Raw genomic sequence first — 22306 nt, 5'->3', positions numbered from 1 at the left:
GACGTCAACTTGATCAGGACAGACCTGGCGAAGACGAACGAAAAGGTCAAGTCCCTGGATCTTAGGACCTCTAGCCTAATTACTGACGTCGCCGATTTACAAGCCGAAGTCGGGAATTTGCGGAAAGCTAATGACTATTTCTCTGGGCGTCTGGAGGACTTTGAAAGCCGTGCCAGGCGCAACAATATTCGCCTGATTGGGGTCCCGGAATCATCAACTGCTGCCTCGACGGACTTATTGGTGGAAGACCTGGTGCTGAATCACTTGGCACCCAAGGGTCTCAGTAAATTTTTCGCTGTCGAGCGTGCACACAGGGTCCCTGGTGGCAAGCCTAAAGTGGGTGCTAACCCACGTCCCATCATTGCGAGGATCTTCAATTTCCGGGACAGAGACGCTATCCTGCAGGCTTCGAGACAGTCGGGTCCCATTGCCTTTGAGAACTCTACAGTCAGCTTCTATTCAGACTTTACACAACAGGTCCAGAAACAGAGGCTGGTGTTTCAAGGTGTCAAGAAGAGACTCAGGGAAAGATCTATGAAGCATGCCATGCTCTTACCGGCCCGTCTGCGGGTAGTGCATAATGATCGCACCTTTTTCTTCGAACATCCTGGGGTCGTGAGTGACTGGCTTGACTCGCTGCCTACGGATCATGAACATTCTGAGGACTCTGGCAAATCGGATCGAGCGGAGGGTGGCCTAATGGAGCAGGAGTAGATATCGTCTTCGACCCCCGTTCCCTTACAGTTGACTTTGATTTGGGCTAATGCCGTGACATTAATGTCTGCAAGTATTAGTCCATATGGGGGCGGGTGGGGGGTGGGCAGGTCCTTTCTCCTCCTGGGTTTTCTTTTCGTAGACTAGTTGGGTGGTTGGGCGACAGGCACACTGCAAGTTTATGGGGCTTTTTGGTCTTCAGCAGGGGTGCGGGTGGGGGGTGAAGTTGTTTGGGTATTGTTGGGGAAACGGGGATGTTGGTTTGACTTTTATTGTTATTTGCAAGGCGAAGGAAAGACAAACTTCTGTTTTTTGAAGTTGCCTCGGGTGTGGGGCAGGGGGGGGACTGACTTCGGGGATGGGGGGTAGGGGACTTCGGGTGCTGTGTTGGAACGTAAATGGGTTGGGGGATGGGATCAAGAGGAGGGTGGTATTGCAACTGCTGAAACGTTTGTCTCCTGATGTTGTCTTACTGCAGGAGACACATTTGCTCGGCAACAATTGCTATGCTCTGAACAGGCGTGGTTATCGCCTTGTGGCGCACTCGGGTTTCACTTCGGGATCCAGAGGGGCGGGCATTTTGGTTCGGACCTCCCTCCCCTTGGCCATTGATGATGTCATACTGGATGATAAGGGACGATACGCCGCCATTGTTGGGCGTTGGGAAGGAAAGGTTGTTATCCTGATTTCCGTATACGTGCCCCCGGGCCTCCAAGCCACCACATTCGCTGACTTGAGTGGACTTATCCTGGGTCTCCCCGAGGGTCTGCTTTTGGTTGGGGGTGATTTTAATGCAGTGGTCTCGGGGATGTGTGACCGTCACCCTCCCCGGGAACTGCCTAAGGCCCAGACTTGGTTGAGCGACTTTCTGGAAACGCTGGGGCTAACTGACTGCTGCCGCTTGCTCCACCCGGGGCAGTTGCAATATACTTTTCATTCTGGTGCTCATGGTAGTCTCTCGAGGTTGGATCATATCCTGCTGCCTTCTGCCCATGCTTCCATCATACGGGAAGTTAAACACCTGGCGAGGGGTATCTCAGATCACTCTCCGCTTTGGCTGGTGGTTGATGCACGGCAGGGTTCGGCGGGCCGTGTGGCTCCGATTAACCCCTGGTATTTGCGGGATCCCAGGGTCAGGGCTGAGCTAGTCACTACGCACGATTGTTATTTTGCTGAGAATGTGGGCTCTGTTTCCTCTCCAAGTTTGCTCTGGGAGGCTTACAAAACTGTCCTTCGTGGCCAGGCCCTCTCGTTGATTGGTGGCGTGAAGTGGGCTAACCGTGCTGAGGTGGTTCGCCTCGAGGGAGAAGTCACGGCTTTGGAAGGGAACTTGGAATCTGGGGTCACCGCTGAAGGGCTACACTTGTTGGAGCTGAAACAATATGAATACAGGGCTTTGGTTACGGACGCAGCTAAGGAAATGGACAGGGACCAGCAGGGCCGCCTGTACGATGTGGGTGATAAAGCTGGGAAGCTGCTTCCTTGGTTGGATAAGAGGGAGAACGCAAGTCGAGTCGTCCCTGTGATTGTTGCGGAGAATGGTGAGTGTTATACTGACCCTGCTGATGTGGTTACATGTTTTGCTAACTACTTCCGCGAGGTATATTCCCCGGTGTCCGATCGATCTGAGCAGGATTCCCACTTGCTATTGCGTGATATCGCACTTCCCCGGTTGTCTGACATTGATAGGGATGCTCTTGATGCGCCTCCTAGTGTGGAGGAGATCGCCGCTGCCATCCGTTCGGTCCGATCCGGCAAGGCATCCGGCCCTAATGGACTCCCCGTTGAGCTCTATAAACTGCGTCCGGACACGCTGGCCCCGCACCTACGCTCGATGTTTCTCGAGTCTTTGGAGGTGGGCTCCCTCCCGCCGGACCAGAGACTGGCCTCTATAGTCGTCATCCACAAGGATGGAAAACCTCGGGATCGCTGTGCCTCTTTTAGACCCATTTCGTTGATTAATGCCGAGCCTAAAATCCTGGCCAAACTGCTGGCGACGCGTTTGGCGACTGTTATTGGGGACCTTGTTCACCCTGACCAGTCAGGCTTTATACCACACCGCAACACGGCCCTTAACCTTCGAAGGTTGCACGGCGTCTTGGCGCGAGCCGAGACGCTGCGTGAGCCCGCCATCTTGGCGTCCTTGGACGCTACGATGGCGTTTGATACTATAGAATGGCCATATTTGTGGGCGGTTCTTGCTAAGTTTGGTTTTGGTCCGGACTTTGTTCGGTGGGTCAGGTTGCTTTACACCGATCCCATCGCTCAGGTGGTGGTCAATGGCCGGGTCTCTGCTCCCTTTGCATTGGGCAGGGGAATGCGACAGGGCTGTCCTCTGTCCCCTTTGTTGTTTGCTCTTGCCTTGGAACCACTGGCGGCTTGGTTGAGGTGGGAACCGTCCCTGAAGAGCATTAGATGGAATTTGGAGTTTGAGGACCGTGTATCTCTCTATGCGGATGATATTCTGCTGTATCTCACATCTCCCCGTAAATCCCTCATTGTACTGTTTGATGTCTTGACGTCCTTTCGTAAAAATTCGGGTCTTATCATTAACTGGTCGAAGTCATGTATATACGTCCTGTCGGGAGACGCTCCTCTTTTGCCCAGTGGGTGCCCCATTGCGATTGCGCGTGATGGATTTCGATACCTAGGCATTTTTATCACTCTGCAGCCTGAACTGCGGTTTGACCGGAACTTGTTGCCCCCTCTTCAGTGCCTCCGGGCGGATGTTGTTGCTTGGGGGAAACTTCCTCTATCTCCACTGGGTAAAGCGGCATTGTTCAAGATGATGTTGCTGCCCCGTTTCCTCTATGCGTTGCAGAACACACTTGACATAGTCCCGGACAAATATTTCCGTGAGATTGAGAACCTACAGAGACAATTGGTGTGGGGGGGTAGATCCCGAATTGCCATTGCTAAACTGATGCTTCCGTGGTATGACGGGGGAATTGCCTTACCTGATATCCGTCGCTATTATTGGGCGTCTCAATTGGGGGCGATAAATCACTGTATGTACGGCCCTTCACCAACCCCAGCCTTCGAGATGGATAAATGGTTATTGCCAGGGGGTGACTATAATAGAGCCCTTTACTCCAGACTCACCCCTCGAAATGTAACGGGCCCCACTAGGGCGGCTGTCCAAGTGTGGAGACATGCCTCCATGGCGCTTGGGTGGTCTGATAAATTGACTCGTGCCACCCCACTGTATGCATCTGATAGACTTGGATCTCTCTGGCAGTCGAAGGGGTTTGACAGGTGGGACTTGATAGGCATCAGTAGGGTGGATGACGTTTGGACCAAAGGGAGAATTAAAACGTTTGAGGAATTGAAAACCGAGTACGCTTTGGGCGATCGCGAATTTTTTCGTTATGCGCAGGTCCGTCACGCGGTACTCTGGGTCTTTCCTCCGGGAGTTGAGATACCGGAAGCGTCCCCGCTTGAGGATAGGGTACTGGACGGACATGTTCCTGATAGTACTATTTCGCTTATTTATAAAAAGCTCATCAACTCCAGATCCGATCTCCTGTTTCGTCTTAGAGAGGTCTGGACTAGTGATGGGCTGGAGCTTGACGACGAGGATTGGCAAGCGGCGATCTCCTCCCCTAAAGAGGTGGCTATCCCGGCGCGCCTTAGATTTGTTCAGCTCAAAATCCCACATAGAGTGTATGTGACTGGTCCCCGCTTGATACACATGGGCTTTTCTGTGGATGGTTTGTGCCGGCGTGGCTGCGGTCTCCTGGGCACATTTCTGCATTTCATTTGGGAATGCCCTGAGATAGTGCGATTCTGGACCCGTGTGCATGAGGTGATGAGTGAGGTTACGGGTGTGCGATCGATGCCGGAGGCTAGGAGATGCTTGCTGAATGTGTGGGAACCGAACGACTATAATGTATCGCAGCTTCGATGGGTGACCTTGGGAAACATGATAGCCAAGAGAGACATTGCGCAACTGTGGGGTGCTCAGGGACCACCCGGGATTCGGAATTGGAAACAAAATATGGATTGGTGCATGTTCAGGGAAAAAACTGTGTATATTTCTCGTGGTACGCCCCATAAATGGGGGAAGATATGGACTCAATGGAACTCTTACCGTGGTGATATATGTACCCCCCTCTCCCAGACCCAGATATTGAACCAGTGTCCCCATAGCCATTCGGTTCCTCCACTTACTACTATGTACTAGCCTATTTTGTGCTCCCTCTGCTCCCCCACACGAGACTCTTTGTTTGAAGAACCCTCTTGCTCAATGGTTGACCCTTCCCGCTCACACACCACACAGTGCAACGTTATTTGTAATGATGTCTTTTCCTGTTCCTTGTTCCTTGCAATTTGTTTGTGTTTATAAAATCAATAAAAAAGTTTTTTTTTTAAAAAACATAAAAAAGACGTTTGTCATGTCAATAGGCCCCAGAGCAAAGAAGCCCAAGGAGATTTTTATTGATAATAATAAATTAGAATACACTAAGACCTACCCTTATCTGGGTGTACTAATAGACGACAAAAGCTGCTGGAAGCAGGCTGTCGAAACAAGAAAACTACTTTTCACGAGGGCAGTAGCTGCATTGGTTAAATTTGCCAAGAGGTTAGGGAAAAGGCCCCCCATGGAATTGATTACCATTTACAGGGCAAAATGCGTAACCATAGCCACTTATGGGGCAGGTATTTGGGGTTACTGCAAGGTAGATTCCCTCCAGAAGGTTGAGAACAACTTTCTGAGGTATCTCCGTGCAGTACCGCGCAGTACTTGAACATATAGCTGCCACTTGGAACTTGGCTTATCACATATTACCGATATTGCCAAGCTCCAACCAATCCTTTTGTGGTATCGCATCTGGACTTCCCCCAAAACCACATTCACCCGAGCACTATTGCAAGACTTCCTTTCTCTGGAGTACGGTCATAAGATAGGTTGGTTGCTCTATGTTAGGAAATTTCTAAATGACCTAGGCCTGTTGTGTTACAACTTTCCTTTGGCCATTTCAGAAATCCCAAAAAAGAGCTTAAAAAAACTATGCCTATCCCATCTTGAACAACTACGGCTGTCCTCTGAGGCATCTAAACCTACTGTTCAGCACGCGTTTAGCAATCCAAATCACACTAGATATGCAGCCCTATCTATTATTTGAATTAAGTGCATTCGAAAAATTTCTCCTAACACGCTTTAGGCTAAATATCTTTCATCGCATGGTGGCTTTACCAGAAATAAATGACTGGTCTGGCGTTCTGATGTTATGCCTGTGTGACGACATCTCGCCCCAATCAACAATCCATGTAGAGATTTTATGTAAACTATACACGGAACTCAGGAAACAATGGTTGATTCCTTTGCTAAGGATTTTTGGCCTTCGGAGATGCCGTCCGGCTTTTCTTGCATTACAATTTCTGGAAAACAAAACCTTTGCAAAAAATATAGTCCAATTTTTGAAGCTTTGTCTTAAGCATAGGCAGAACTTAGAGTAAGCACTTTTTTCACTTATAGTATAAAGATTAAATTCTCATATTAAAGTATGAAATTTGCATATTGTATTTTATATTACCAAACTTTTTATCAACTTGCTGTCAACCATAATTGTTTTTTTTATATAAATATTTTTAAAAGTAAATTTTATATGTACTCTTATGGTGTTCTTTTGAAATAACGAGTACAGGACTTTTTGATTTGATTTGATTTTTTGATTGACTGAATACAATAATAAGGACAGAGTGCAGAGTTAAAAAATAAGGCAAACAAAAAACAGGGGCAGCGTGATTACCCCGATACCAAATGGAATAATGCCATGTCTAGCACACAGAGCAAAGACGCTAAAGTGTTGCAAATGGAACAATGCCAAGGCTAGCACACAGGGCAAATATGCTACGGTGTGACAAATGGAACAATGCCATGGCTAGCACACAGAGCAAATATGCTACAATGCAGCAAATGGATCAATGCCATGGCTAGAACACAGAGCAAAGACGCTACAGTGCTGCAAATGGATCAATGCTTTGGCGATCTCACAGCACAAACACTACAGTACTGCAAACAGAACAATGCCATGGCAAGCACAAAGCTCAAAAATACAATAGTAGTTCGGGCATGGCTTTGAAAGCCAACATGGCGGACTCAGCCTAATCGGGCTCTGAACGTCCACGCTTTAATCCGGAAAAAATCTGTCACTCATCCTGTTCAGAGAAGCTGGTTTGGTGAAGATTTTGATCCGGGCAGTGTGGTGAGTGCGGTTTCCTGGCGTTTGGCTACCCCATAGCCAGAACGGGCGCTCCACACCATGTGGATGCTGAGGGAGAGACATGAGCCGGGGTCTGAGCGGGGACCCCCATCTGGAGTCCGTGCCCACTGTTCGCAGAGCAGCGGAGGAGCCGGGGGCTTGGTCGCGGCCCCAGAGGTGAGCGGACGGGCAGGCTTGGGGGGCCCTTCGCCATCTAGTGCCTTCCACCAGAAATCCGGGGACTGTGACGGGCCTGTGTGCAGAGGAGGCCTTCCCTCCACTCCGGAGTGCTGCAGTTCACCCTAGGAGACCTCCGGCCGGGGATTCCTCACTTTGCCTGGAGAGGACCCAGCGGCCCCAGAGACCCTGAGTGCTGCCCGGCGAAGGACCCACATACATCCGAGGCCGGGGGAGCCATATTGGTCACAGCCGCAGCCTAAACATAGAGCCTGTAGGCCAGGGGGCCTAGAACCTCGTCCCAGCTGCCTGTCTTCCCCTCACGCTATACATCTCTGGGGGCAGACTAAGTGGCGGTCGAGGAGGCCTAGGACGATGGCAAGGCCACCTGCACAGTACTGTTTATTACCAATAATAAAAGCTTGTGAGACAGACTGAGAGACTGTAAGAGAAGGGCATTATACCCCTTGATCGAATGGGGTACAGTGAGGCCCCCTACTTATTTTATTATCACTTTTGGGGTGGTGGGGTGGTGCAAACCCCGGAGCCTCTGCAGCGACGCTAAGACCCGAGGTTTGACATTCTGTGGGGAGCGCTGTCGGCTGGGCGGTCTGGTGAGTCTCGTTCCCTTACGGGCCTCTTGGCGGGTGGTCAGGGGCTGTGGAAGCTCCTGAGTTAGGCTTGTGCAGCCTGTGGCCCGGGACATGCCTGAATTTGTGAGGACCCGCTGACGGTGTTTTCCCGCTGTGAGCTTGACACTGCCCTTACAGCTCTTCTTGGAAGGAGTCATGCCCCCTGTGCCAGCGTGGACACGAATCAGGCATTTGAATTCTCAGAGGACCCCCGCTTCTACTCCCGTACGCCAATCGTTATGGGCAGGGACACACCTGGTGGAGCTGGCCCCAAGCAGGGCACCCTGGATCGCTTCACTACAACTGCCGGGGTGCCAACAGAGTTGATGGGGCGGGTACAGTACCGGACAACGCGTCCCTCCTAGCGGCGATCAATGACCCCAGAGATAAATTGAATGCCAAAATTAGAGCAGTTCCTGTGCCATATAAGCAGTAGACCGCACCACAGAAGCAGAGGCCCGGGTATCGATGGTGGAGGAGTCAGTGACCACCCTCCAGAAAAAGGTCAATAGACTAACTGTGGTCCCCCAGGAACTAGCCTCTAGAGTAGAAGATGCAGAAGGCCATGCACGGCGCAATAACATGTGTTTCATGGGCGTGCCAGAGGGATGTGAAGGATCCTCCATGACCCGCTCTATTGCCCAATGGCTTACAGATCTTATGCTGAAGGAAATGTTATCCACATGTTTTGTCGTGGAGCTGGCCCACCGGGCACTGACTAAGAAACCAAGGGAAACATCCTTTACGACGCAACTTTTACCACGCAGTGCCTTTACAATGCAGTTTTTTCAATGCAAGTCATTACAACGAATTGCGCTGGGGGGCGCTCTAGGATAGGTAATAGTTTAATTTACTATCCAACACCTTCCCTACTATCCACGGGGACTGGAGTTGGAATAGTAAATTAAACTATTCACTATCCAGCACCCCCCAACGCAAGTCGTTGTAACGACTTGCGTTGAAAAACCTGCGTTGTAAAAGCATGCATGGTAAACGCATGCGTTGTAACAACGTACATCCAAAACCAACCCCAGGCAAGAATCCTAGAACGGTGATCGTCAAGGTATTGAACTATGCAGACCGCGATGCTATCTTGCAGTTTGCCAGGACACATAAAGGGAAATTCCAACACAACTTGAGGCCCATAATGATTTTACCTGACAACACATGCCTGGTCCAACAGCAACGCCAGTCCTTCGTGGCAGCAAAGCGTAGGTTACAAGACTTCAATTTGCAATATATGCTTTTATACCCAGCTAGGATGCGTGTCATATTCAATTCAAAGCCATTCTTCTTCGACAGACCGGAAGCAGTTTTCGCATGGACAAACACACTCACCTCAAGCCACATACGCCACCACCGCAAGAATCAGACTCCTCCAGGGGCTCGCAATGGAACAGACCTTGCAGGACAAAATCAAAGAGACGCCATAGATCCGGTTCAGACAGACGTTCCTCCAGTCCAGAACGCGGCTCCTGAGTCATCCTGTAATACATCTAGTAGCAAATCATGTTAGCCGTGGATCGCCCTTTACTGGGACTATCCTGTTCTTCACTGTCCTCTGAACGGGCGTGGATCTCCATTCATAGGGCGGCCGGGCCTGGGCATTACCATCTCCCCTCGTTAATGTTTTGTGGATGGGTTGAGTATTGTTGGCGTGGGGGCCTGGGTTCCCCCTGTTGGAGGCCTGGTGCGCCCTACACCACAACAGATGAGCCTTTTTTCTGGCAGTGTCGAGAGGGGCGTGGGGGGATACTCAGGGAACTCGGTTTCATCTCTGTTTTACATGTGGAATTCTTATTTAGATTCCGATGGTATCCTTTCAGTGACTTCATGGATACAGGATGATGGTACAGACTAATACATCCCCCCTTGGGGACCTTACGGTGGATTCCTGGAATGTCAGGGGTCTTCTCAATAAAATTAAACGTGGTGCGGATTTACCAGGGAGTCTCACAAGGAAGAGTCCCTTTCCAGGACACAAACCATTGGGTAGATCCAGGGGGGAGATTTGCTATTGTCACGGGTGCACTTTATGGTGAACATGTCACGATAGGTAGTATTTATGCTCCCCCTCCACTAGGGGCGACCTTTGCTGACAGGATTTCCAGGATTTGGGGGGAACTGTCGGAGGGCCTCCTGGGCGGGGACTGGAATGACAACATGGATCCAGTAGATAGACAGTGCAGTAAGGACCGCCACCCGCCAGTGGGTCCTTCTAAACTGAATTTGTTGGCGTCCACTTTAGGCTGGGCAGACATCTGGCACAAATACCACCCCACAGAATGCAGCTACACATTTATGTCCGCGATATATGGTTCACAGTCCCGATAAGATAATTTCTTTACACCTCGCATATTTATACATAAATTTTCATGTCACTCACCTTCCCAGAGGGCTATCGAAATCACTTCCCGATTACTCTTAAATTCCATACTTGTTCCCGTAGACCCCCCTTTAGGTGGTGGATGTCCCAATGGAACCTTCAAAACCCGGACTATCAAGACATGCTGCATGCTGCAATATCCGAATATCTAGACATTAATGCTGCTTCTGCCCCGCCTCACGGAATCCTATGGGAGGCCCTAAAGCCCACTATTCGTGAAGCAGAAATTAGCTATCACACCAAAGAGAAACGCGCATGAGAAGAACAACTGGCAGACCTAGAGTCCCGCCAGGCGCACCCTGGCAATGCAAATCGACCGGGACCCCAGCCCCTCTCTCCAGCGCAACTTGTTACAAGTGCAACAAACAATATCTAATGGGTGAAGCCAAAGAGATTAGGGAGGCATCACAACATGGGATATACCAATGGGGTGAAAAGTCGCATAAAATCCTCCACAGGATAAGCCAGGTAGACAAATCCCCCGCTGAAGTCCCTACCATACGTGATGCTGAGGGGATCTTATGCTCCTCGCTGGAACGTGTGGCTCGGGAATTACCAAGGCATTTCTCCTCACTATACGAGCATCACAAGTGGCCCTCCAGGGCCCAAATAGCGGAATTCCTTGTAGATATCCCACCTCGAAGGCTCACGGGCCACATGCAAGACCAACTAGAGGTCCCTATTACCAGAGACGAGCTGAGCGGGGCCTTGCATGCTCTACGACCAGGGAGGGTCACCGACCCAATAGATTCCCTATAAAGTTCCTGAGGATGAAGTATTAGGCCTTTACTTGCTGGCATAGTCTTATTCCTTAATCCGGGTCGCCCTACCGAGGACCCTTCATCATATCGCCTTATCTCTCTCGTCAACTTTGACCCTTAACTATTAGGGAAGGTCCCGGCTGATCACTAATGGACATGTGTGTTGGACTTATTTCACCCGGATCAATCGGGCTTTATGCCTTATCGGGCTACTCGCCACAACATATGAAGAGTACATAATGCCATAGTGATGACCCCAGTATTGGGACGCCCGCAGCTATATTATTAGTTGACATAGACAAAGCATTCAATCCACTCAGCTGGGTCTATCTGTTCAAATTACTTGAGGTGGTAAATTTTGGCCCTCGCTTTATAGCATATGTCCGTTTACTCTACACTAACTTAACAGCATCTGTTCGTATAGCTGGCCATGACTCAGACCCCTTCCCAATTCACAGGGGCTCATGACAGGGTTGCACCCTACCCTGCTGTTGTTTTCCCTAGCAGTGGAACCTTTGGTGGCATGTGTTCGGAGCAACCCGGTGCTCAGTGGATTTGAATGGTCCCAGTCAAGATCAGACCGCATCGCGTTATATGCGGATGATGTCCTTTTCTTTATGACGGACTCGTGGTTTTCAGGGCCCCATATCTTACAAATCCTCAGAGTGTTTGGGGAAACTACTGGTCTGCACGTTAACCCTGGCTAAATCTGTGCTTTTCCCAGTATGCGGCAACCAGGGGCGGGGCACCTGCGCAACGCAGCTGTCGCACGAGAGGTTTTAAATAAATGGGCATCTTCGTGTCACCATGCCCTAAGATCTTATGGGCAAATAACATCAATCCACTACTTACGAGTCAAATTAGCGAAATGGCAATATGGTCCTCTCATCCACTCTCACTATATATATGGTCTGCCATCTTTAAGATGGTTTCTCTACCCAGAATTCTCTACAGACTACAAAACTTCCCTTACCAAATTCTGGCATCCTGGTTCACACAAGTATATGCCATACACGATAAATTTCTCTGGAACGGAGGGGCGATCAGGGTAGTGCTACACACCTGTGCACAGGCCACATACTGTGGGGGTATTGCAGCAGCAGATATCTAAGCATACTATGTGCCTCTCATATAGTGATAATAAACGAATGGTGGTACAACTCCCCAAATGACCTGGCTTTTGCACTAGAACACGCGGCAATGGAGGGTGCTCCTATTCTCCAGCTGCTCCATAGCTCTAGAAACCTAGATATTTTACCCCCAGCGAGTAGAGTGGTGATTCAGCTCTGGTGGAATACTGTCAGACAGATGGGGTGGTCCTGGACCCTAACCCAGACAACTCCTTTGTGCATGGTACATACCTCCGTCCGGTGGCGGTTCTGAGGGGATTCCGTGGGTTAGACTTAGTAGGGACATCTACCCTGGGGGATGTAATGTGGTGCACTACATTGAAATCCTTTCAACAACTACAAGTAGAATTCCAACTACATAGGACGCAATTTTACAAATATATCCTATGCCGCTTTGAACCCCTTGATTCATGCTTTAGAGACCCGACCGGAATTTCACCCTCTTGAGGGTCGGCTACTGATAGGGGATCTAGGCTTACATAAAATCAGGCAAATATATAAAACATTGATTACTCATACACGGACGACAATTGACAAGACTAGAAGAGCGTGGCAAGAGGATATCCCTGACTTGACGGAGGATGACTGGGCTGAGGCCATTGCCAGACCTCGGGGCGCTGCTGTGTCCACACGATGCCACCTTATTCAGTTCAAGTATTTACACCACGCGTACTACACACAGGCCAGACTCTGGAAGATAGTTGTTATCATGCTTAAGATGTGAGAGGGAGGGTGGGACATTTTTATATTCAGTCTGGAGCTGCACTGCGTTGCAACCATTTTGGTGCAAGGTATTGTACTGTCTAAGCAATGTATTTTCATGGGAACTCCCAATTCACCCACAACGCTTCCTCTTGCACAGTACCGACGAGATAGGGGGAAATGAGTACAAACAGCATCTGCTCTTCTTCGCCTTCACTATCGCCAAGCATGATATTGCCCAGCTGTGGAAAGAGACTTTCCCCCGACTATAGGCAAATGAAAGGCCGATCTAGAAAGATGTATGAGTGCAAAGATTGGGGTGTTTCTGGCCCATGGCTGCCTCTCAAAAACCTAGGAAAATTTGAACCCACTGGGCGACGTATCGTGGGATAGATCTTCCCCCGCTACCATCTTCAGACACCTGACAGAAATTACTACTTATGCACACATCCACTGACCAAATCGTTCCATACTACATAATAGCCCATCGTTCTATGAATGTATCCTTTGTACAATTACTGGAATCGAGTACAGTGTGCATTTTGTTTATGTTGTGTAACCTGCATGTTCTGAAGGCATTGTAATTGTTTAAAAACATCAGTAGTTCTGATTTATCTTTTTTCTTACCGGTCCTTGTAGGGCTACGGCCCAAATTTCATCGAAATAACCAAATTAAATTTGGTATTAAAAAAAATATACAACAGTACTGGAAATAAAATAAAGCTACGGTCAGGGAGCCTCAACATGCCAGTTATGACATGTGAGAACAAATGGAATCAGCCTATTGATTGGCACAGGCTGTTTGTGGGGGTTTTATCTGAAACTTTGAACATCTTCTGCTTGGGGTATAAATGTGTTATTTACTCATTTGTCCCACTGTAACATTATGACTCTGAACAGTCTTCTCGCATCACCATCTTACCTTTAGTTTCCTCTAAACTACTGCTGCAGCCACCATCACTAGGACCACAAACAACAGGACCAAAGCACTCTCAATAGCATTGTGCAAAATATAGCATTTTCTCCTCAAGTGGCTGGAAAGGCATTGGTTTGAGCCACTGGTGCATGGATGCCCAAAGTTCTCACTTTTAGGGAATGCAGGTGACATTGTTCTGTTCTGGAATGCACACTATCTCAGAGCACACAGGACGTCTGGGTCCGCTGCCTAACAAGCATACAATGGTATCATAATACTTAATGGCTGACCTGAACGGCCAATTCCAACATTCAGTCTACTTTAATTTTACCACACAGGTCATTCTTGGATTTAGAGGTGGTGAGCACAAGAGGCAGTGTCTGATGTTTTGTGTCAGATATCCAAGTGTGCCATTGTATATAATATTCCTCTCCCTACCCAAATGAAAATAAACCAACAATGTGTGCTTCTGCAAAATGGGAGAGGAACTCAGTTTCTTTTGTATCATTCAGTGTTTAAGAAACAACATTTGAAATAGATCCCCAGTGACAGTAAAAACAGGACAATCCAGAGACCAGACTTTATTTAAAAATCTTCTTAAGGTATAAACCTTGAACACCTCAAATCACTTTTTCTAGTATGCCTGTCCAAATTATCATACTATCATCAATATAGCTGCCCCAGAAGTATATGTGTTCTATCTTCTCTTTGCACCATGGCAACAGATGTGCTGTTTTGATCACTGTACAGTGCCTATTTAAGTCTTTTCTAGTTCTGTCTTGTCACTGTTGTCAAAGTCTTCTATCTCTTTTTAATAAAAGGGAAGCTCTAATAAATTTGCAGATATGTGCAGAGATGTTGGTATCATGTCAGATTACTCTTATTGCACAGTTCCCAAGAATTTAATAGGACTGTGTATTAGGTCCACAAAACTGAACAATATTGAGATGAGACTGCTCATATCATGAGTAAATGTTGTACCCGCTAGCTCACAGTGCATCATCTAACCTACTAAACCTCGAGAGTAATAAATGCAGTCGGCATCCTTGAACATGACAACCCTTATTCCCAAGGAATGTGTGGAAACAGATCTAACCCTGTGACGAGGAGGAGAGTATAGATGGTGCCACTCCATTGTCCTTCCCATCTACATACATGCCTAGAGAAGGCTGTTTGATCCCTCCACAGGCCCCCTGAACTTTTAAGGCCATGATGGACAACAAGTTGAACCAATCCCCAAGATATTGGGTCCTCAAGATCCCGGAGGATTAGACAGAGGGCGGTCAATCTGGGAAAGAGCGAGACGCAAGGCAGGAGAACCTGAAAAAGTGTGGAGAAGAAGATTCCCTGACGGGAAGCTGTCCCTGACATCGGAGGAGTGCCAGGAGAGCACCAGACTCACAAGCCACTTCACACCCTCCTGGAGGAGCGTGGCTGACTGAGATATATGCTTGTGTGCTGGGGACGAGTGGGAGGTTGGGGTCTGTGAGAAGGGGAATGTGATTATCTCCCTTATAGAAATCTCCCTCGCCTGAGTCACACTATGCTTTCTTCATAACTGCCATGACAATGTGAGCAATTTTTACAATCTCATAAAAGTTTGTTTTCCTTTTATGTTTTGGACATTACGGGATGCCGCCTAAACCTCTGGCTGAATATTGGTTTAAATTAAGCCTAGTGAATTAACCAGGTACTAGGATTTACATGGCTTGCAGTAGACAACCTAGGCACTTGGTGATGGGTCAAGGATTTTTATTTTAAGGTGCTGACCTCCCTCACAAAAAAGCTTCCTCCAACTCCAATCCAATTTACCTATGAGCACTTACCTTTGGTTTTCTCTTCATTCACGGGGAGCGTAGTCATTGGTGGTCCTGGCGTTCCTGTACAGGAAAACAAAGAAGAATAGAAGAACTACTTATCATACTACTCCTGTGTCTTCTTATTCGAACAATAAAAAAGCATGTGAGAAAGAGAAAAAAATTGCCTCCAGACTCTTATATCATGACAGTCTAAGTTTATTATGGATTGCTCCCAGCCCCAAGGCGACAAACATTTTCATTTGTCACTTTTGCATGCCTGAATTTTTACAAAGAAAAGAGACTATAATACATTTTTATATGTTTATTGAAAATATCTAATTTTTGTAATTAAATATGAACTGTGATAATTAGACAGGTTAAATACATTGTTGTTATAATCATTAGAATGGTGAAAAACACAAACAATCCAACCATGTTAATTGTTCCTTATATTATTCCTATCTATTACTACTGAGAGTGTTGTGGGAATACTCTTCTGCCAGAACCAGTTAGAATGATCTAACCCCATACATTTGGTGTGATATCTCACGAAGGAAGCCTCAGTGCATCAACTAATGCACTCTGTGTGAGTGTGTAAGCCTGCACCCATCTTGAGTAGCTATGTTCCTACTCAGAATGAATGTGAGGGTTTGTGGGCTGTATCTCATTCACTGCTCTCTGCAGCATTCATGATAACTCTGGTGTGAATTGCCTCTCACCGAATTCAAAACAGACAAGTTTTAAAGAATAAAATGGCAGCCGTATCTCATTCTGCTTGAGGGGCAGAAAAACCTCTTTATATAGTCTGGATAAAGAGAGTTGTCTCCTACAAACACATAATAAAGCAAGGACACTGCATTCTAGTATCTGTGTCCCTGGAACAGTGCAGGCCACAGAAAAACAATTCCTATAAAAAATAATGCATGCATGGCATATTCTCGTGTTAGTGAACAACATGTACAAACCCCCATCTTAAAAAGATGCTATGTTAAAAGAAAAACTCAAATGGAGATACAATCCTAGAACACTTTCTTGGCTGACATATGTTATTGTCTTCATTTACAGAAGCTGCAATAGTATCATGGAGGCACACTGTAGTAACTGACATGCTTTTATTATTTTATGTTATAGACGAATATAATCAAAAAGTGATTCTCTATGACACCTTTTATCACCATGTTGTTCAGTCCTGTTGGTACTTTAAAGTCTGCAAGATATGATAAAATCAGCCATCACATACTAAAAAAAACCTGGTATCTGACCATAATTTAGAGTGACTGCACAAAGACTATCAAGCCAGATGTAATGGCGGTTAGTGTCACACAGTTGGATTGAAGAGTAATATCCTTCAGCCTAGCGCTGTTTATTTTATTTCCCTAACAACACTGTGATAGAGAATAGCTCATTGGATATATTTATCACTGTGTGTTTCATCTGAAGTATTTCAAAACACAGACTTGCTATTTATTGCTTTTATAACATTTAGCATAGTGCCTGGAAATATCTTTAGGTTGTTAGGATGTTAAGAACTCCATTGTTCTAAGGATATCAATATCAATACACTAATTGGAAGAACAGCAGTAAGTTGGCTTTGAGGTCAGCATTAGCATGTAATTTGAGTATTATTCAAGACTTAGGTTTCATTCCTGGGCTTGAACAAGATTATATTAGGACATTGAAAAGACATAGCTCTTCCAATTTTGAGGTAGTTATGTTCTTATGACGATGCCTTTAAGAGGAGAGGAGAGTGGAGGAGTGGTATCTCAGACTTCAGGGCCTGTACTTCTTCTTTGCCTGGGAGATGGCCACACAGCATTTTTAAGTGCCAGGCGTGTCTTGCAGCTTGGGAAACCTGTATGAGGAGATGATAGGAGAGGAGTGGGTGCCCATATTGAAGTCCCAGACTATTTTGCCTGGGAGGAAGGGCACACAGTGCTCTTAAGCACCTGACATGTCCTGCAAGGTGGTTGACAAGGAGGACACGCCCAGGTTGTGCCCAGTAGGAGACCATGCCAAGACGGGGTCCGCTTTCACCTGACATCACCCAGAAGAGGCTCCGGCAGGCTGGTCCACCTCTTGTGGCTAAATATAAAGCCTCTCCGCAGGACCGTAGTTGATTGCAGAGAAACCTGTGTGACGGTACTGGCCTTTAGCATGGCTGTTATCCCACTTACCTTGCTTAATAGCTTGATTGACACTTTAGCATTTCCTTTACCAGTGTTCTTTGCTTGTAGAAAGGTTTGCCTGCTACATAGGGACAATGCAGGAATTAAAATTGCTGTGATAAAGCTAAAGACACCACCGACCTACAAGGCATCACTCTGGATACCTTTCAGGCCAGAGTGGTGAGTTATCTCCTAAGAAATTGACCTGTCAGAAAGAAGGCTGTCCCATGACTAAGGAGAACTATTGGCAAATATTCTAACTAAGTCACCTCTACACCTCATCAGTGCATCCAGCAACCCAGTGACTATTCATTGTGCATCAGCAGAGAGAGACACCACCAGGTGGGCCACGATCTCTACACAGGATACAACTGACCTTGGCTCCTCACACGTTAGGGAAGGAGGTCCCTCTGCCAAAAGGAACAGTCTAAGCATGATTGTGGTGATAAAAACAGTGCCCACAGAAATTTCAATAAGAATATCTCACCCAAAATCATTCTGAACTGGAACCTCTTTCGGGCCATGGGGAAGATAGGGTAGAAACCAACAACCCTTTATTGGGACCTGCTATTTTGGCAGATAAAAGTCCAAAATATCACCCACTTGGTGGAGAACATAGCAAGCTTGGATGAAGTGATCTTAAAATGGATCAATTGCAATAATGTGGCCTTCATGAGCACTAGGGTGGAGGATATCTGTATGATATTTATTGATTGATTATTTAAAATCTTTACAAAGAGTGAATGCACAGTATAAACATTTCAATTACGGTAATACAGTAAAAAGAAACTGAGTTTGAAATGGAAACAATAACTTTTAAAATAGTGGACGTATAGTATAAAACTGTTTTAAGTTTGTAAATTCATATGTTTAAAAGTTTAAAAGAGAAAAATATGAACAGTGTGACAGTTAATGTTATAAAAATTCAAGTTTTTTCCATGCAAATGTTAAAAATTTTGAGAAGGCAGAGTTAATGAGTATATCGTCTGGGCAAAGACACTGGAGTAATGCTTGTCTACAAGTCCTTATTTCTCTTTCGTTAAACAACCTTTTTAACAGTGTTAGTCTTTCATTTTTTAGTTCTGGACAGAGGCACAGTAGGTGTATAATGTTTTCTTCTCCTGACATGATATGTTATTTTTGAGTTTTTTCCATGGTAGTGCATGAGATTCTCCGGGTAATATTCCAAATCGTGCTTTCATGAATATATTTTTATATTTCCAAGTCCAAGCTGTATTCAAATATTGTTGAGCACTCTTTTTTTTTAACCATTTATTATGGACCAAGCGTGCTTCCTTTTAACCAGGGACTCCTTGTCACTTACCAACAATAGGCGATCGGTTGTCTTATTCACAATTTTTTAAAAAGATTCCTGAGGAATAGTAGTTGTGGGGTGGAGGAGATGATGGTAATAAATACTGTCACTAGGTTGCATGCCCAATGGGTACACAACTACTGAACCAACTGTTTTGCATACTAATTTCGTAGGCAATACCTGAATTATTGGAGGGGGGGGGGACACATAATCAACAGGCAGAATGTTGCCCCTGAATTTTAACAAGGAATGTAGTGCCGGAAAAATGATGTCACTATCTGCCCCACCTTAATCTCCCTCAGATTATTGCCTATATGTGGCAGTTTTGACAAATGTTCCTTCCTTTCCTTTATCCAGGGTGGGGTTTGATTGTGAACCTAAAAACAAGATGTGTCATTGGCCAACCAGAAATTCCGATTTCTGTATCTCAGAGTAAAACAATGTACTTTTTATTAGGCGAGTCTTCTGGCCCAGGTCTATTACTAAACACTTTAAGTGTTACCGTGGTTATTAACTGTAGGTACCCAAGAATTAACCAGTCAGCTAATTTTCCGTAGCAATAAAAATGGCCACTGAAATATTTTGAAAAATCATCTTTTTGCCATTAGGCTTCATTTATAGAGATTTTTTCTGTAAACCAGTTGCTAGGCTCCCATTGTATCCCCGGCACCCATTCATGCATCCCTATACCCATCAGATTTAGTCCTCTCATGGCTATAGAGGCTCTAGATTGACTGCCTAACACCTGTACTTCACATACAGTAATAGTTAGCCCAGCCAAGAATCGCAGCACTTCTGAAGTGTCAATGCATAGGGAGGCTCACTCCGAGGTCCTACTAGCCAAAGATTCACAGACTCACTTGGTATGCTTGAATATTGCTGGTATAAGACAGTGCAAAGCTGTCAGAGCATAACTTTTTAAATTATAGCTCATAATTTGGTATTATAGTATTACAGGAAACTTGGTCCTTGACGGACATTATTGGAGATGGGGTTAGAATTTTCTCTATACCGACTACTCATTCTGCTGGGGGTAGAGCCTGAAGATTTTTGGCCATTGTGGTTGGCATTTCTAAGCTGTTCAATGTTTAACCATTTGCCAGCAATTATCCTGGAATCCAAATTCTATGGGTAGTTCTTCCGCATAGGTTTATTTTATGTCTTAAAAATTTCCATATTGTAGTGGAATTGGGCTGCCAAATCTATGTTTTGTTCTATGAGTGTAATAATGTAACTCAGTGTGATTATTTTATGGCAATTGATATACCCTGCATGGCTAGATGGTAGATCTGAGAGGCCCAAGCTATTACGCAGTTTACTTACCTTTGACCTCCATATTCTGGTTGAAATACTGGGAGACCCCTCTGCACAAATGTATATTTTTGTTGGCTGGCGATAAGGAATTACTACTGTTAACATATTTATCACTGAGGGTTTGGATGAGAGTGGGGTACCAGTGAAAGTAGGTTCAGTGACCACAATCCCAACTATTTATTACTCTTGCGTGCTGGTTAGTTCTCACCCTTCTATATGTAAGGGTAAGCCTGACATAGCCCCTAAAGGTAAGGGACCTAAGCTTACTTGGCAGGGTGAAAATATCACAATGTTGTTAACCCTCAATGTAGGAACTAACCTTAGGCTCAAGTCTACCCTAACTGGCCCAGCTAAACACATTATATCTTCTCAGCCAGGTAAGTTTGACAGGTAATACAGGTCATCCGGCCAATCTTTGTGTGTTTTGCTCTAAACTGTAGCCATAGGAGCAAGACTGTCAATGCCTAAATAAGGTCCAAGGTCAAAAATGGATCTAATAAAGAGGAAGCAGGCGTTCAAGAAGGGAACATGGGAAACACTGATAAGTACCTACAAATAAAAGGATGCAAGGGGTTTTTGGAACATTGTGAATGGCAGCAAACCAAGGTCTGTTAAAAATGACAGGTTAATTGTTTCACAGAAATATACTCTTCTGAGAATAGCAGCACAGCTGATTTTTTTAGTGGACTCTCTCCAATTTCCTCTTGATATTACATTTGATCTTGTACCTGACCCTAATGGAGTTCCCATTGACCTTTATAAGGAGAATATTGCTTTGCCAGCCCACATAATTACTAAAGCTCAGAAAGCTGTAGTATTCTTTATGATTCGTGTCTTTAGCAGACTGCCATTAGAGTTCCAATCTTCAAGAAAGGTAATAGGCAGGATCCTTGTTATTTATTGACCAATATTGTTAGACTCTGTGGTTAGAGTAGTAGGTTATATCATTCAGCACAGGATAGAGATTTGGGCCCATGAGTCTGGCATAATTAGAAAGATGCAATACGGTTTTATAGAGAGGCTGGGGATGCAGGAATAGTGTATAAAGCATAATATATTCAAAGTAAAATACACAATCACTAAAATGTTTATGACTTTATGGACCTCAAAAGTGCTTTTCGGACCATGTGAATCATTCCAAATTATGAAACATTCCCAACCATATAGGCTTGTCCCATACTTTAGTAGACTTCTCACATGCACTACATTGGGGGTGTCAGCGATGATCAGGTACGGAACTGACCAATAAATTTGGACTATATTAACATGTACGCCTTGACACAGGTCTTGTTCATGTTACATATAAATGTTTGAATTCTTCGCTAACAGCACAGTGGAAAGATTTACCTAAGGGGAACTCCAACTTTTCTTTATGCTGATGATGCTGTTCTGCTCTCACATACACCTAATGGTTTACAGAGCAGCTTTCATATGTTTGTTTCTTTTATGGATAGTCTTGACCTCAAAGCCAATATAACTAAGACCCATTATGTGGTGTGTATCTCCCAAAATGCAAAGTTAGGCCCATTTCTATTAAGGGAAAACATATCTCATGGTTAAACTAATTTTCGTATCTTGGGGTGGCTATTGACTCTTGTTGTAGTTGAATGTTTTGCCTCTACAACAGCTGCCTCTATTTTAACCCTTTGCGCGCTGCGGGAATTTTCGAGATATGCATGCATTTTAATGAGTGGGCGGAGTTCGAGCAGCCCCAGGGCGTCCTCCGCAGACACCCACCGTGACATCGGATGGCAAGGGGCCGTTCGAAGCACACAAGCGGTTAATCATGCACTTGGGGCTGCATTTAGATTGGCCCAAAATTTAGGCAGTAAACCTGTAGTGTGTATTCTAGAAATGAAAAACATTGAAATGACAACCCATGCTGATGTATGGGGCTGCAATGCGATGTGTTTGCAACTGCATAAGGTGGAGGAGGAGAACCAATGTTAAAGGTGCTTGTTGGGATTAGACCTCTGGAGTCCCAATTATTTTCTGCATGAGAAGTTGGCTTTGCCTATGCGAAAGATCACATTAGGCTTGTGCCACTTCTTTTTTGTATTACACTATGGTAAAATCAGAAAGCGGGATT

General features: G+C 45.8%; 1 protein-coding gene across 1 annotated transcript in view; it reads right to left on the bottom strand.

Moving 5' to 3' along the window:
• Positions 1–22306, bottom strand: part of LOC144752849 (uncharacterized) — a 785061-nt gene that overhangs the window by 239009 nt on the left and 523746 nt on the right. The window contains exon 11 of the mRNA XM_078640687.1: positions 15451–15504. Within this exon, the coding sequence (XP_078496813.1) occupies positions 15451–15504 (54 nt within the window). The remainder of the gene's footprint in view (positions 1–15450; positions 15505–22306) is intronic.

The sequence above is a fragment of the Lissotriton helveticus genome, chromosome 5_1 (genome assembly GCF_964261635.1).
Source record: "Lissotriton helveticus chromosome 5_1, aLisHel1.1, whole genome shotgun sequence".
Classification (NCBI taxonomy): Eukaryota; Metazoa; Chordata; class Amphibia; order Caudata; family Salamandridae; genus Lissotriton; species Lissotriton helveticus.
Note: the sequence above shows the minus strand (reverse complement) of the source record. Positions and strands in the feature narration are given on the sequence as shown.